A 13,238-nucleotide genomic window follows, 5' to 3' on the forward strand; every position below is an offset into this window, starting at 1 on the left:
TGCAGCCGCTGTCCGTTCAATACTGTTTGCAAAATCCTGAGATGTGTGTGCACTGCTCACTTGTCTTTCTGGTTTTTTTTTTTTTTTTTTTGGCTGAGTATTTTTTTGCGAAGCGAACAAATGCATTAATATTTATATGTTTATATAATCGATAACCCACTTTTCCCTTCCATGTAAATAGGCATCAAAAGATAATTTAACAGATTAGTTCTCGAAAACATGGCAGTGAGGAAGCGTAATTTAACTATCAAACAAATCTACATGTCTAATAACAGCAAATCTGCTAAGGAGCATTAGAAAGAGGAGCAGCGCCCCGGAATCTCTGCAGGAAATGTTCTTTATATTAGACATATACAAGCAGGTCCTGTCAGATGCACAGCGGAGCTTGCTAGCTCTCGTCTCCTCCAAAAATCTCATTAGACGACACCCCCAGACAAGGGAGATTGGGAGGAGGGAGGTCTCATCTTCACACAGTTTTAGGGTGGATTTTATTTTTACAAACCTTTCTATATGTTTTTTGTCTTGATCCATCCGCTTCCCGCCGAGATCGGACGGAACCTTTCTTCCGATTATGAATTTGATCATCCCACATTTGGAAGGAAACCTACACAGTTTTGACAGGAGCTGAAAATTGAGTCGTCAGAGAAATATTAGGACATATTTTCAATCATTTTGGTGCCGAAGGGGAGGCAAGAGCTCAGTTTTATATTGAGACATTACGCCAGCTGAAGGCAGAGAATGTTTTTCCCTGCCAGGACCTGATGCAATCCATTCAAGCCAACAAGTTTGGAGAGAATGTTGAGTTCAATCAATTCAGAACGTCGAGATGGAGCCCAACTCACTCCAGGTATTTCGCTCTCCTCCGCTCCTCCGATCCCGGCACCCCCCGGCACCCCCCAGCCCCCCAACTCACCCACACCTCTGCACCCACCCACACCCCCCACAAACTTTTCACCAAACTTTTACCCTCTGCATCCCCCCAAATCATTTTTATTGTTTAAAAAAATCCCTGCACTGATCATACATACATAATGTAATTTTACCGCCTCGGATGGAGAAGTAGGGAGAGGTGGCGGTGGGGGTGCCCGGAGTTTTTTGTTGTTGTTGTTGTTTTGTTTTTGTTTTTGTTTTTTTTAAGGGAGGCAGAAAATTTGTGGGCTCTATTATTTTTCCACCCAGCTTATATCTGTTGGCTCCTCTGTATTAAGAGTGTGGATGTCTGTGTGTAAATGTGTCTGGGAATAGATGTTTGTGCTCTGATGGCTACGTTATTTATTTGGTGCTTTTTTTCCCCCTGCAGTGGGTCGGCTCACCGTGTGGCTTGCACGGACCTTACATTTTCTACAAGGCTTTTCAATTCCACCTTGAAGGCAAACCAAGAATTTTGTCCCTTGGCGACTTTTTCTTTGTAAGATGTACGCCAAAGGATCCGATTTGCATAGCGGAGCTCCAGCTGTTGTGGGAAGAGAGGACCAGCCGGCAACTTTTATCCAGCTCTAAACTTTATTTCCTCCCAGAAGACACTCCCCAGGGCAGAAATAGCGACCATGGCGAGGTGGTAAACTTATATCTCCCTCTCTTCTTTCTTTATTACCCCCCCACCCCCCAGTAATGCTTATTACTGGGCAAGCTTGAAAATACTGTATTCACTTCTGCAGGCGAGCAGGATCGACTCCTTTTTTAAAGGGGTAGCGCCACTAGCTGGGGCTCGAGTATTTTGCCATTGTCAGAGTTTGGCTGTCAGCTTTACAAAGAGGATCCAACTGCTGATTTTAGTCAAGATCAAATAACTTGTTCGAGAAGGGTTTTGTTCAAGGATGTGTGTGTGTGTGTGTGTGAGAGAGAGAGAGAGAGAGAGAGATCGTTCGCTCTCTTGCTACTGCCGCTTGAACATCACATGCTTTTTATATTTTTTGCCTTTTGAAAATTTTACCTTCGCGTCTGGCTCAGTCGGGGCTGGGTGGATTTCTTTCGGTGGGTTTCGATATTGTTCACTTTTTTTTTTTTTTTAAGTAAGTATTTGATATGTTTAAGAGGGCGGAAATTACGAAATGGAGGCAGAGTGAGATCAAAAGCTATTGAGTTGGCAAAGACGTGTTGAATAAAGTGATAAATGACAGGTACTGGAATAATACATTCAAATAACTTGCAGATCTGCCCGGGCGGATTTCAAAGCGGTCGTGTAACCGGCACAAACACGTTAAGCATTAACAACTATCTCTCGCCCCCACCCCCTCCCCCTCGGACAAGCCATTTGATGTTCTAGTTTTCAATTACTCCACGCAAAGTGGACGTCTTCCAGCGCAATCTTTGGGGATGTGTGGGACCGGGACCGGGGTTGCGGGGAAGGCAGAGGGGTGTGTGCTCGCCCACTGGCCTCGCGGGTCCGGCGGCCTCCGTGCCCAGACGGCGCTCCCGGGGAGGGTGGGGAGGGACCGAGCTTCGCCGGCACGTTTCTGGACGGCCGCGGGGGCGCTAGCCGCGCTCCCGGGAGGACGCCCGAGGTGAGCTGCTGTCACCGGGCGCCGGGGCGGCCGCCTCCCTTCGGCTCTGTCATTTCATGTGTGACCGCAGTTCTGCGGGCTCCCCTTGTCAGCTGACCGACCTCAGCGCCGTGATACCCACCGGGGGAACTATTTTGGGGAGGCTGTGCCCTCGGTGCGGTGGGGAGGGAGGGCGCGCAGCCGCCTGGCAAGGCTTTGTGTTGCCCGAGCGAGAGCAGGGTGATCAGACTGAGACTTTTGAGGGCAGGTAGCTCTGTGCCAGGCCCTCGAGCTTTCGAGGTAGATGTAAGGATCTTTTTGTTAAATGAATGGTTCCTCCGTTTAACTCATCCCGGAACGTGGAGCTGCCTGCCAGTCCTTCCAGAATTCCTTGGTCTGATGGAGTTGATTGTACTTTTGGCATCGCCAGTTCACTCCCTCTCCCAGGATCGAATTACCCATCAGTGGTCTATGCCGGTTAATTACTGGAGTTCGTCAAAACCTTCGCCCTCAGATCTGCCTCTTCGGAAATAAGCCCCGCCCTCCTCCCCGAACGTTCCCCCCCCTCCCCCGCCCTCTCCCGCCCGCTTTGGGTTTTAAACGTTCATACTTCCCGACGTCTGCCTGCAATTTTACAAAGGTGTTGTTTGGAAATACTGTGAAAAATCCTGCACCCTACCAACAGGTTGAGCTCTTTCCCCCTCCCAAGGTCTAGCTCTGTCCCCTCCCCCGACCCAACTTTCCTGCGCAGCTGTCTTCCTCCCCTCCCCCTCCTGATTTCTTATTATTTGCTTTTCAAATTTATTACTTCAACATGGCCTGTGATCTGGAAAAGGGAAGGATTAAATATCCAGAAAAGAGCTGGTGCCTAATAGACTTCTGCCTAAACCCAGAAGGAAATTATTCAGTGTTTTATGAGATATTTTGTGGTCACTCTCCTTCTTTCTTTTTTTTTTAAATTGAAATTGAAATATTTTTAAAGACCCCGAGTTGACCCCACTTGGTCCAGTTTTAATTTCTGTCGGTGTAATTAAATAGTGAATTCTGATTTAAGAGTGAAAACCATTTTAGCCCAAGGTTACATCTGTTAGAACTGCTGATAATGCATAGATACACAGTATTTTTAAATAAACGATTTTAAAAAATTGTTCATTAAGGGCAAATGAAAGCGAGCCGTTGTAATGATCTGTACATTTCGTCATTGCTATATGAGCCATACCTAAGGAAATTAATCTTGCCATTTAAAAGTAAACTCTAGGGGGTTTGCGGAGGGAGATGGCTCTATTTATAATCCTCAGCTGCATATACATCGTCTAATATTATGCATGATTTGTTTCTTAATGCTAACACGGCTGGTAATTAGCTGTATGATTATACTTGTATATTTCATTAGGACTTTGGCTGATGTCATTGTGAATTATTCAGCCATATTAAAACAATTTTCAATTGAGATAATGACACGCCTCAAAATTATGCAAATGCAGGCTGCATTGTGCAAAATAATTATGACAAATGTAAAGCAGGTAGAAAGTTTCCCAATCCAGATCGGTTTTCCACCCTGGTGATGTCATTTCCCCCCTGGCCTAAGTTAGTCATTCATTAGCTGAATGGCAGCAGCAGTCTCCTCCGGAGGAGAGCCTACGGAAACCAGCATTTACTGCAGGCACCTAGAGGGGGCAACAGGGTCCTCTCATTAAGAAATTTGCTTTGTTTTCACTTAACTTCATCACCATTAACTTGTTTATATACAGTGAAATGATTTTTGTTATTGATTTTAAATAGTTTTGAATGATGCATTTGCCATTTGCAAAGTGTAACTGAAAGAGAAAGGTTTCTTGGTGATGTGCACTGTTACTTGGAGAAAATGTTCAGCACATTTAATCAGCCAGTACAGTTTATTTTAAGTAACCAAATGGAGGTTAATAATTTCTTGATTGAGCTGACATCAGCATCCATTTCGAAAGGACAGCCAGGACTCAGTATGCTTTTTTGGTTTAAGAGAACCATTCTGTCTATTTATGATTTCTTGAAATGTAAAGACGTCAGTTCTAAAAGCAGGAAAATTATCATTGTGCGAGATTAGAAATAGCGTCCCTGTGTGGTTTGCTATCATCTGCAGAGGGCCTTTTTGGGGAATATTTTATTGATCCTTGCAATAATTGTATGAGGCTGGATAAGGCAGGACTTTGTATGGCATTTTACAATGGATATAGGCTTAGAGAAGTTATGCGGTTTGTCAAAGGTCACCAAGCTAGAACGTAGGCCTTCCTAAGCTTTAGGATTGTTTGTTCCCCCCGCACCACCACCACCACTGAATCCTACCCTTGACACCAGAGTTTTAATGCAACATATTATATTCTAGAAGTTTGCGCTAATATGGGCAAGTCCTTGTTCATTTTAGAGTCATGACTAGTCAGTCCATTTTGCCAAAGGTCACTGGATTTTAGGTAGCAGAACCATTCTTATTCTATAAAGTTCAGCTGATTTGAGCTCATGGTATCTAACGAGAGCAGTTGTGTTTTAATACCGTTATTAATAATCATTAATAATTTATTATTATTTATAATAACTCTGATAATGACTTACTACTGCCTTCACGTCCTTCCTGTGCTGGCAACTGGTGTGGAGAAAAAGCAGTCCAGAGTCACATCTTGATTCTGCAACTTAGTATTTATTCGACCTTGAACCAGCATAAACCCTCTGAGCCTCAGTTTCTTCAGCAGCAAAATGGGGACAATAATGAGGCAGACTGTGGATTGTTGTGAATATCAAGAGGCATTATATGGGCAAAAGTACTTTAAAAATGGTACAGTCCTTAAATAAATAGAAAAGAGTGATGACTGCAGCGGCTTTTATTATAGATATTATAATTTATGAACAATAAGCAGAGAAACTAATATGCCTGTGTGGAGGTTCTCAGGCCTAATCATGACACTGTCTTAAATTACCATGAAAGTGAATAGTAGAGCCATATACAGGAGTTAAGTGTCTTTAGTAATTACCCACAATTGCCACATTCAGCCACTACCTCTTCAGAGAAGGAAAATGGCAAAGTAGGCGGGTAATTGGTTCTGTTACTGGGTAACTTCTGATTACATTCATTTTCAAATTGCCAAGCGCTTCATCTATTGGCAATATACCCTTTTAAAAGAGGTAGATGTGCAAGCTTGGATTGCAGCCTGACTGTGGGCTGGATTCTACAGGAAGCTTTCCTGGTCCCCTGCAACTGTGAGTGTGGATGAGTAAGCTAAGGATGTCAGGAAGTCAAGGTCAAGCAGATTCTAGCTAGCAGTCAGGATTTCTGTAAGTGGTTACTATCTGGTTAAAAATGGTCAGAAATTCATATTCCAGAACCCCTGTTGAAACTAACTTGTTTGGAATCTCTGGAATTGGGTCCAGGAGCCTACATTTTAAACATTGCCTCACTTTTCTCATCTATGAAATGGAGATATAGTACCTACTCCCTAGGATTGCCTTAAGGATTAAATGAGTCAATACATGTAAAGTGCTTACAACTGAGATTGGCACATAGTATATTCTCCAGTAGTGGCTGACTCATTGTTATTATCATTAATATTTGTACTGCTGTTCTCGTTGAAGTTTGAGACCACTACCACTACTTTCTTTCTTTCTTTTTTTAATTAAGATTTTACTTACTTATTTGCAAGACAGAGCACAGCCAGGAGGAGGGGCAGAGGGAGAGGGAGAAGCAGACTCTCCACTGAGCAGCAAGCCACACGTGGGTCTCTATCCCAGGACCCTAGGATCAAAGGCAGAGGCTTAACCCACTGAGCCACCCAGTGGTGCCCGCACCACCCCTTTTCCTAAAGAAAGATTTTCTCTGTGAGAGGATAGCATCTAGGTTAGTTTGCTAAGACAAATACCCAATACAGGTCTCCCCAAATCAGGTTGGCTTTCATCCATAGGATGTGTTTTGCCATGTCATCAAAATAAGAAGTTCCTTAAGGATTCATGTTTCAGTATGAAACTGTGCTGTCCTCTGAATCGGTAGGATTTGTTTAAAAGATTGCCTGCTTGTATCACATCTCAAATTAGTCAGACATGTCTTGAAATCTAGGAGGTGCTGGACTGACCCTGTTCTAGCTGTGGATAGCTGCTCTGTCTCTGGTCTGTATCCATGAGCTGACTTTTTAAAAATTTCCAAGACCTCTTCAAGTGACCTCACTGGCCTTGGACCATTTCTTTAGCTTTTCTGAGTCTCAGTTTCTCCATCTGTAAAATGGATCTAATGATCTCTACTTTGTCAAGAGAATTAGAAACAGTAATGGAAAGGGCCTGCCAGCTGGCATAAGCACTTTATACAGGAGAGCTCAGCAAACAAGGGATGCAGTATCTGCAGTTCTTAGTAGTTTTAGTCATGACCTTCAACTAGGAAAAAGAGTAACTTTTCTCTGACTGGCTGGCCCTTCCCAATTAGGGTGAGAACTAAAGAACTGTCTGGTGAGAATTCAGAGGACTGTGATAAGCATCAGTGAACTATGGCCCGAGGGCTGAATTTGGACCACTGTCTGTTTTTGTAAAGTTTTATTGGAACATAGTCAGACTTGTTTGTTTACATATTGTTTATAACTGCTTTCAAGTTACAGTAGCCGAGTTGAGTAGCCCTGACGGCTACCATATGACCCGCACAGTGGAAATTGGGAAATAATTTACTGTTTGGTCCTTTACAAAAATGTTTGCTGACCCCTGGCCTATGGAGTTGATTTGAAATAGGGAGCAGGATTATATGCTTTTTTCTCTTTCTTACTTGGGTTGGAGCAAGACCCAGTAAAATCAAGAAATAATTTAACAGTCATATGTCAAAAATATCTGTGCAAACAAATCTCTGTTTCAGCATTGATTCTAATGATATTAAAATTTAAGAATCAGTAGAGTGTGTACTGAATTAGATTTTGTAGGTTCAGATCCTAACTCTAGCAAATGTTGGTGTCATCTCTCTTGAGTTCATAAAAAACTACTTGTTGAGTGCTAACCATGTACTTGGAGCTCGGCTAGGTACAGAGATAGATGAAAAACAGTTCATGGTGTGACCCTGTTTCTCAAGAAGCTTATCAATCTTCATTGAGAGATGAGATCAACACGTTTTTAAAAATGTAAAAACAACATAAGCCATTATATAACACGTTAGTGGATTGTGCTGACAATAAATGCAATGTGTGTTCAAAGGAAGACTCGCGATCTGCATGATTTTGTAAAAAGAATTTATTCAGCTCAGAGGCATTGATTGAAGACCTACTGTGTGCTGGACAACAGGATACAGATATGAAGGAGAATGGCCTCAATCCTCAAAGAGTTTACTGTTTACTCCCGTGGACAGACAGTGGTCACAGAAAAGCTGTCACTTAATCTGTGCTCCTTAGTTAAAGTGTAGATTAATTAAAGCCACTATTTATAGCCTTTCCTGATCTTTCTGGAAACTAGAAATTATTATCTTTATCTTCGAAGTCTTAATCACTCAGAGCATATTTGTAGAGCACCTACTTTGTGACAGAGCCTGTTCTAGGCCCTGGGGATACAGCCCTGGACAAGGTAGGCGGGAATCCCTGCCTTCAGGGCTCTTACTGGGCTGTGCTTGGCTTGTCCTCTCTTGTACTTTGCACATGCATGGTCTATGAGGGTTATCTGCATCCTGTTCCTTTTTCTCTCACTCCCCCTGTCCACATCCGCCATTTCCCACCCTAGCGGTGTTCTCAGGAACTACAGGTTGTGACTTCTTCACCTCTGGGTGCCCCCTACAGTATTCAGTGCCAGTCACTAAGTATTTATTGAATGACTACATGACCTCAGCCATCTAAAACGTTCTTTCCCACAGCCTGCTTTCTTAAAGGTCAGCCTGGTTTCTTCCTGTCAGGGGACCCATGATGGGTCATTCCCTTGTGGGCCAGCTGCAGCACACCCCCGTCACATGTGTTCTTTCTCGTCTAAAATCCACCATCGTTTTTGCACAAAAGATGTCTAAAAGTGTAGATTTTCTTTCGGAGTACTCACCAAAGAGAACGGTCCCTATTTGGGACTGATGGTGAGGCTAGAGCCAGCACCTTCATGTGTGAGTACTTTTCCCATCTTCAGCCCTCAGCCCATTAAAAAGTCGGGGCTATGCGGTGGCAATCTGACCACACACTGGATGCCAAGGGACCGGTCACTCCTCACCTGAGTACGGTTGGCAGCTCCCGTGAGCTGGCGTGCTTTCCAGACTGGTGGTCTTAACTAGGCCAGTATTTGATAGTGAGTCAAAATTGTAAGCAATTAAACCCTCCCGTGACATTTAGAGTGTCAGGCACATACTAAGGAAATGTTATTTTTACAAAGTACATGAGTCCATACATGTAAATACTTCGTTATTAATTATTAATAAAGCATGCCATTGTTCGTGGTGGATGCTAGTGATACACGACTCAAGCCCATTTATCAAAGTCTCGTTTTAACCAATATCCAGAATATAATTGCTCGGATCAAATGCATTTGCTTGTCATTTTTTATAGCCAGGGTAGCTGGATATTTGCCATCTTCCACTCAGAATAATATTGTAGCTAGTGATTACCCGTTGGTTTGGCTTTTAAAGAAATTTAAAACAAACTTATCGGCTGTTGGCTTAAAGATTCATTCGCCTCTCAGAAATGCGGTCACGGATTTCCTGCATTTCTTGAAAACTCCACTCCTGTGGCCTCGCAGAGGCACAGATGGCTTTTTCCAGCCATGCTGTGGTCTGCGCCAGCTTGCTGGAGATTAGAACCCGGGCCTCAGCCTTCCGAAAACACGACTCACGTCCTGGACAGTGAACGTCCGGATCGGCAACACATTTTAAACATGCAGATGATGATTATTACAGAAAGGGTGCTTTCGAATCATGCTAATGGCATCAATCTCCAGCACACACTTGCGTAAATTAATTCCGCTTTTAAAATCAGATGCACTGTTAGCAGCGTCAAAGATGGGTATTTGACATTTATCACACAGACGAGGACGTGTGCTTTAATTACGTGAATTTTCTGGAGCATCTCTGTGGCTGTATAAATAGACGCACAGGGGCGCGTGTCCTTGCACGCATGACCATCAAGTTCATGGCCCTTTCTCCACCCCTGTGCCACAGCGAGGAAAAGAGCGGGGAGAGGCCACATGTTACTAGGCAGTCCAGTGGCCCCAGAACCCTCTTCCCCGCTTACCATACCTTTCCTTTCTCGTGACTCCGAACATACCCCCTCCTCCCCAGAGCTGACTTCCAAGCCTGATCAGTGGCACTAAACATTAAACTCTTGTCTTTGAGAATAATAGGCTTTGCTTTCCACACCCTCAAGCATGTTGAGCTACTGTGCAGGCTGGAAAATAAAAATGTTCTAATTGTGTCTTTTAAATAAGCATAGGAGTGAATTAATTAGACCATATTTTGTCTTTAGTTGCTTAGTTACACAATAGTATTCCTGAGCACGAGTAAGATAAATTGGCTCTTTTTCTGCTGCCTGTCCCTTAATCATAATTACTGTATTGCTTAGGAGAGTAAGGCATACATAGATTTTGATTTTTTTATTAATAGTCAAAAATATGCATATGATATATAAAGTATATGCTGTTCAACCTGTTTTATATGCTTTTATGTGGGAAGAAGTTTTATTGTGGTGGTAACATTTGCATTAGTTGCTCAAAGATGTAGTTCTGGGAAATACATAATTGAAATGTTTTTGAATTGCTTTTTCTGGCCTTTTCAATCTTATTCAAAATAATAGTGCCTCCAGTCCTAGAGCAGTCATTCTCATTTGATTTAACATCTTTCTTTGCACTTTTGTGAAGGGCCCAGCTTAACCCTGGAGAGCCTAGACAGGGCTCAGTGATTCATAGACCTCAGACATAGTGCCTTGTGTTTTGGGGCTTACACTGTCGGGGGTCGGGGGCAGTGGGGTGGCAGAGCATTAAATGCCCTTTGCCTTTGGCACACTTACACATTCCTGGCAGAAGGGTTCCAGAGTCAGAAATCGTTAAGACTTTTTTTAACCGGGGATGGACAATGCTATATGCTTGCCTTCTGGGGTCTTGCAAAATGGGATGTTGCTACCAGAACCTGGGCTTCTGGCCCCCTAACCTCCCCTACCTCCACCGAGAAGGCAGCAAGAGTTGGACAGCTTGATATAGTTATTGAACAATGGGAGAGTCTGGCTTAAGACCCAGGATGCATGCTGGGTAAATGTATGTGAAAATTGACCCCATTGTTCTGTCTTATTTGAAAAGCAAGTAAATTATTTACAGATATTTGCTAATTAAAGCCCATGTTGTTTTACCAGCACAAAAGAACACAGTATAACTGGAGACAAAGAACTAAGTGCAAATAATTTAAACTTCCTAATTTTGTGTATTTTTCTGAAGAAAGGAATGTGTTTTAAAAATACGTATAAATACATACATATTAGAATGTGTGTGTCTATATGTATATGCATGTGGGGCTTTTTATTTGTTCTGATGCCTACAAGGGAAGCCTTGCATACTACAGAGATAACAGGCCAAGTTATCACCAGTTAACCTGTCGCTGGGCCTGCCCCAAGCCCCCTGTGGACCATGGGATTGGAAAGCACTGTGAGAGTATACTTGTTTTCCCTTTAGTCCAAGCTTTGCTTGCCATCCTCTGGGTTGAGCTCAGCTCAGGGTACCAGTGGAAAAAACCAAACTACCCAGATATTATACCAGAGAATAAAAATGTTCTTACTCATTGCCTTGTTCTCTGACTTTCCTCCACGACAGGCTCAGGTTTAGTTGTTTTTCTTCTGTGACTACCCAACTTTGGCAACATTCTGGTTGGAAATTTGCGTTGTGGAATGAGGGCCTCTTGACATGGGGCGAAGGGTTCAGAGGCAGAGAAGGTCGCCCAGAACATTCTCAGACTCTCAGAGACCTCCTCCTGGCTGGATGTTGGCGGAGCCAACAGCACGGACATGTTGGGCTTCAGCTGTGACTGGCTGGACATCTCTTGGCTTTGTTGATCAAGAGGATCAGGAAGACTGCCCATGGTTAGCGAAGAAAAAGGCTCATGTCTAATTTGCTATGGGCATTGGAATAGACTTATAGGACATTTGAGAGAACAAGTCTAGCCCCTTTTATTTAATGGACAGAGAAAGGCCAGAAAAATCTTGGGCCTAGCAGCCAGTGCTCTCAAGCACGATGGTCTGCTGCTTTGATGAAGAAGGGTTACTCTCAAGGTTCTACTCTGAGAAAAGTAGGCAAATGTTTTCCATGGGTGTGTTCAGGGTAGATCATCCCAGCGCCTTGTCTTAGAGCAGTAGATGGTGCCTCTGTGGGACATGACTGGTATGAAATCACTATTTAGAGTGTGGACGTTAGTGCCAAGATACTCACCCAGGGGTTCGTGGTCACAAAGAAACCAGGTTTGGTGTTCACAGTCCCCTGTGGACCTTACCTTCATTTCCATATTCTTTGCTGAAGCTAGGAAGGCCCTTTGATGGTATTATTTATAATGGCTTAAGAAAAGCTTTGTTGAGATGCCATTCTTGGTGACAAACGAAATTGGCGTTTCTTCCACTCCCTGATATTCACAGATGGTTTCTTTCATTCTGAAATGTTTATTGCATGCCTACTATGTGTCATTTCTCTCCAGGGGGGACATTAAGAGCAAACACAATGACTAACGCACAGATAAAAATTTCTGTCCCCATAGAGCTCACCCATTCTTTCACATTAAGAAGGAAAAAGCAACTTGGTTGATTGATCCAAAATGGTAGAAAACCATCCCCATACATTTTGGTCTTAGAACCACTTTCACACTTCGTTTTTCTAAAGTTTTCTCTTCTCTATGTATGCACAACCCAGAGAAAATGCCTCTGGCTTTCTCTCTGCCCAAACCATTGGCCAGAGTTTTACCCACAGTGTTTCCTATGAAGTTACAACATTTTCTGTTTATAGAGTAGCCATTATGTGTCAGGCATTGCAAATATATTAATACATAAATTAAATGCTCATTTAATTCTCAAAGAAATTCTCTTAGGTTGGTTGTATTGTGACATTTTCATACTTCAGAGATGGGGCAGCTGAGACCAAAGGAGGTTAAGTAGCTTGCCCAAGGTCACATATAGTTAAGACTCAGAGCCAGGATTAAAATCCAGGTTTTCCTCCATTCTGTCAGGATTGGTGACCTTCATGTCTCCCTATCACTTTATATTGAGGGACTAATAGTGGAACTTTGAGTATAGACTGACTTATCCTGTAATTGAGTCTTCATGAATATTATTTCTTCCATCCTTTATTTATTTGGTCAGCATGTGGTGCTTGATTGCTCTCTAGGAATGTGCAGTCCCATTGGCAGTTGACTCAGTCAAAATACTGTGCACTTGAGGAATAAAATGTTTAAAAGGGCTCCTTAAATCCCGCACTCCCCCAAGGCAGGCACGTGATGCCTCTCATTCACAGAAGAGGGGACTCATTCTCTGCCCCCCTCGAGCACCTTCTGTGTGCAGGCCAGCCTGGAGAGACAGAGGTGGGGAAATCAGGCAGATCCTGTCTTCATGGAACTGCCTGTCAGGTGGGGAGTGCGTACTTCATCCACCTGTCACAAGTCATGGGTTGTTGTGTGGTGCGCTCAGTGTGATGGAGTAAAAATTCAGGACCTCTGACAGGAGTGCCTGATCTTGTTTGAAAGAAACAACGTTTGAACTCAGGTCCAGCGAGATTCTGATGAGGGTTGGGAAGAGATTTCTTTCCAAGATGTGGAGGTGGGAGCACTGTCCCTATAAAATG

General features: G+C 43.3%; 1 protein-coding gene across 1 annotated transcript in view; it reads left to right on the plus strand.

Moving 5' to 3' along the window:
* The first annotated feature begins 292 nt into the window (after positions 1–292).
* Positions 293–13,238, plus strand: part of ARID5B (AT-rich interaction domain 5B) — a 178,534-nt gene continuing 165,588 nt past the window's right edge. Inside the window, exons 1-2 of the mRNA XM_082720114.1 lie at positions 293–847; positions 1,301–1,555. Of these exons, the coding sequence (XP_082576240.1) occupies positions 827–847; positions 1,301–1,555 (276 nt within the window). The 5' untranslated portion in view covers positions 293–826. The remainder of the gene's footprint in view (positions 848–1,300; positions 1,556–13,238) is intronic.

This window comes from Mustela nivalis (genome assembly GCF_964662115.1).
Source record: "Mustela nivalis genome assembly, chromosome: 2".
In the NCBI taxonomy this organism is placed as follows: domain Eukaryota; kingdom Metazoa; phylum Chordata; class Mammalia; order Carnivora; family Mustelidae; genus Mustela; species Mustela nivalis.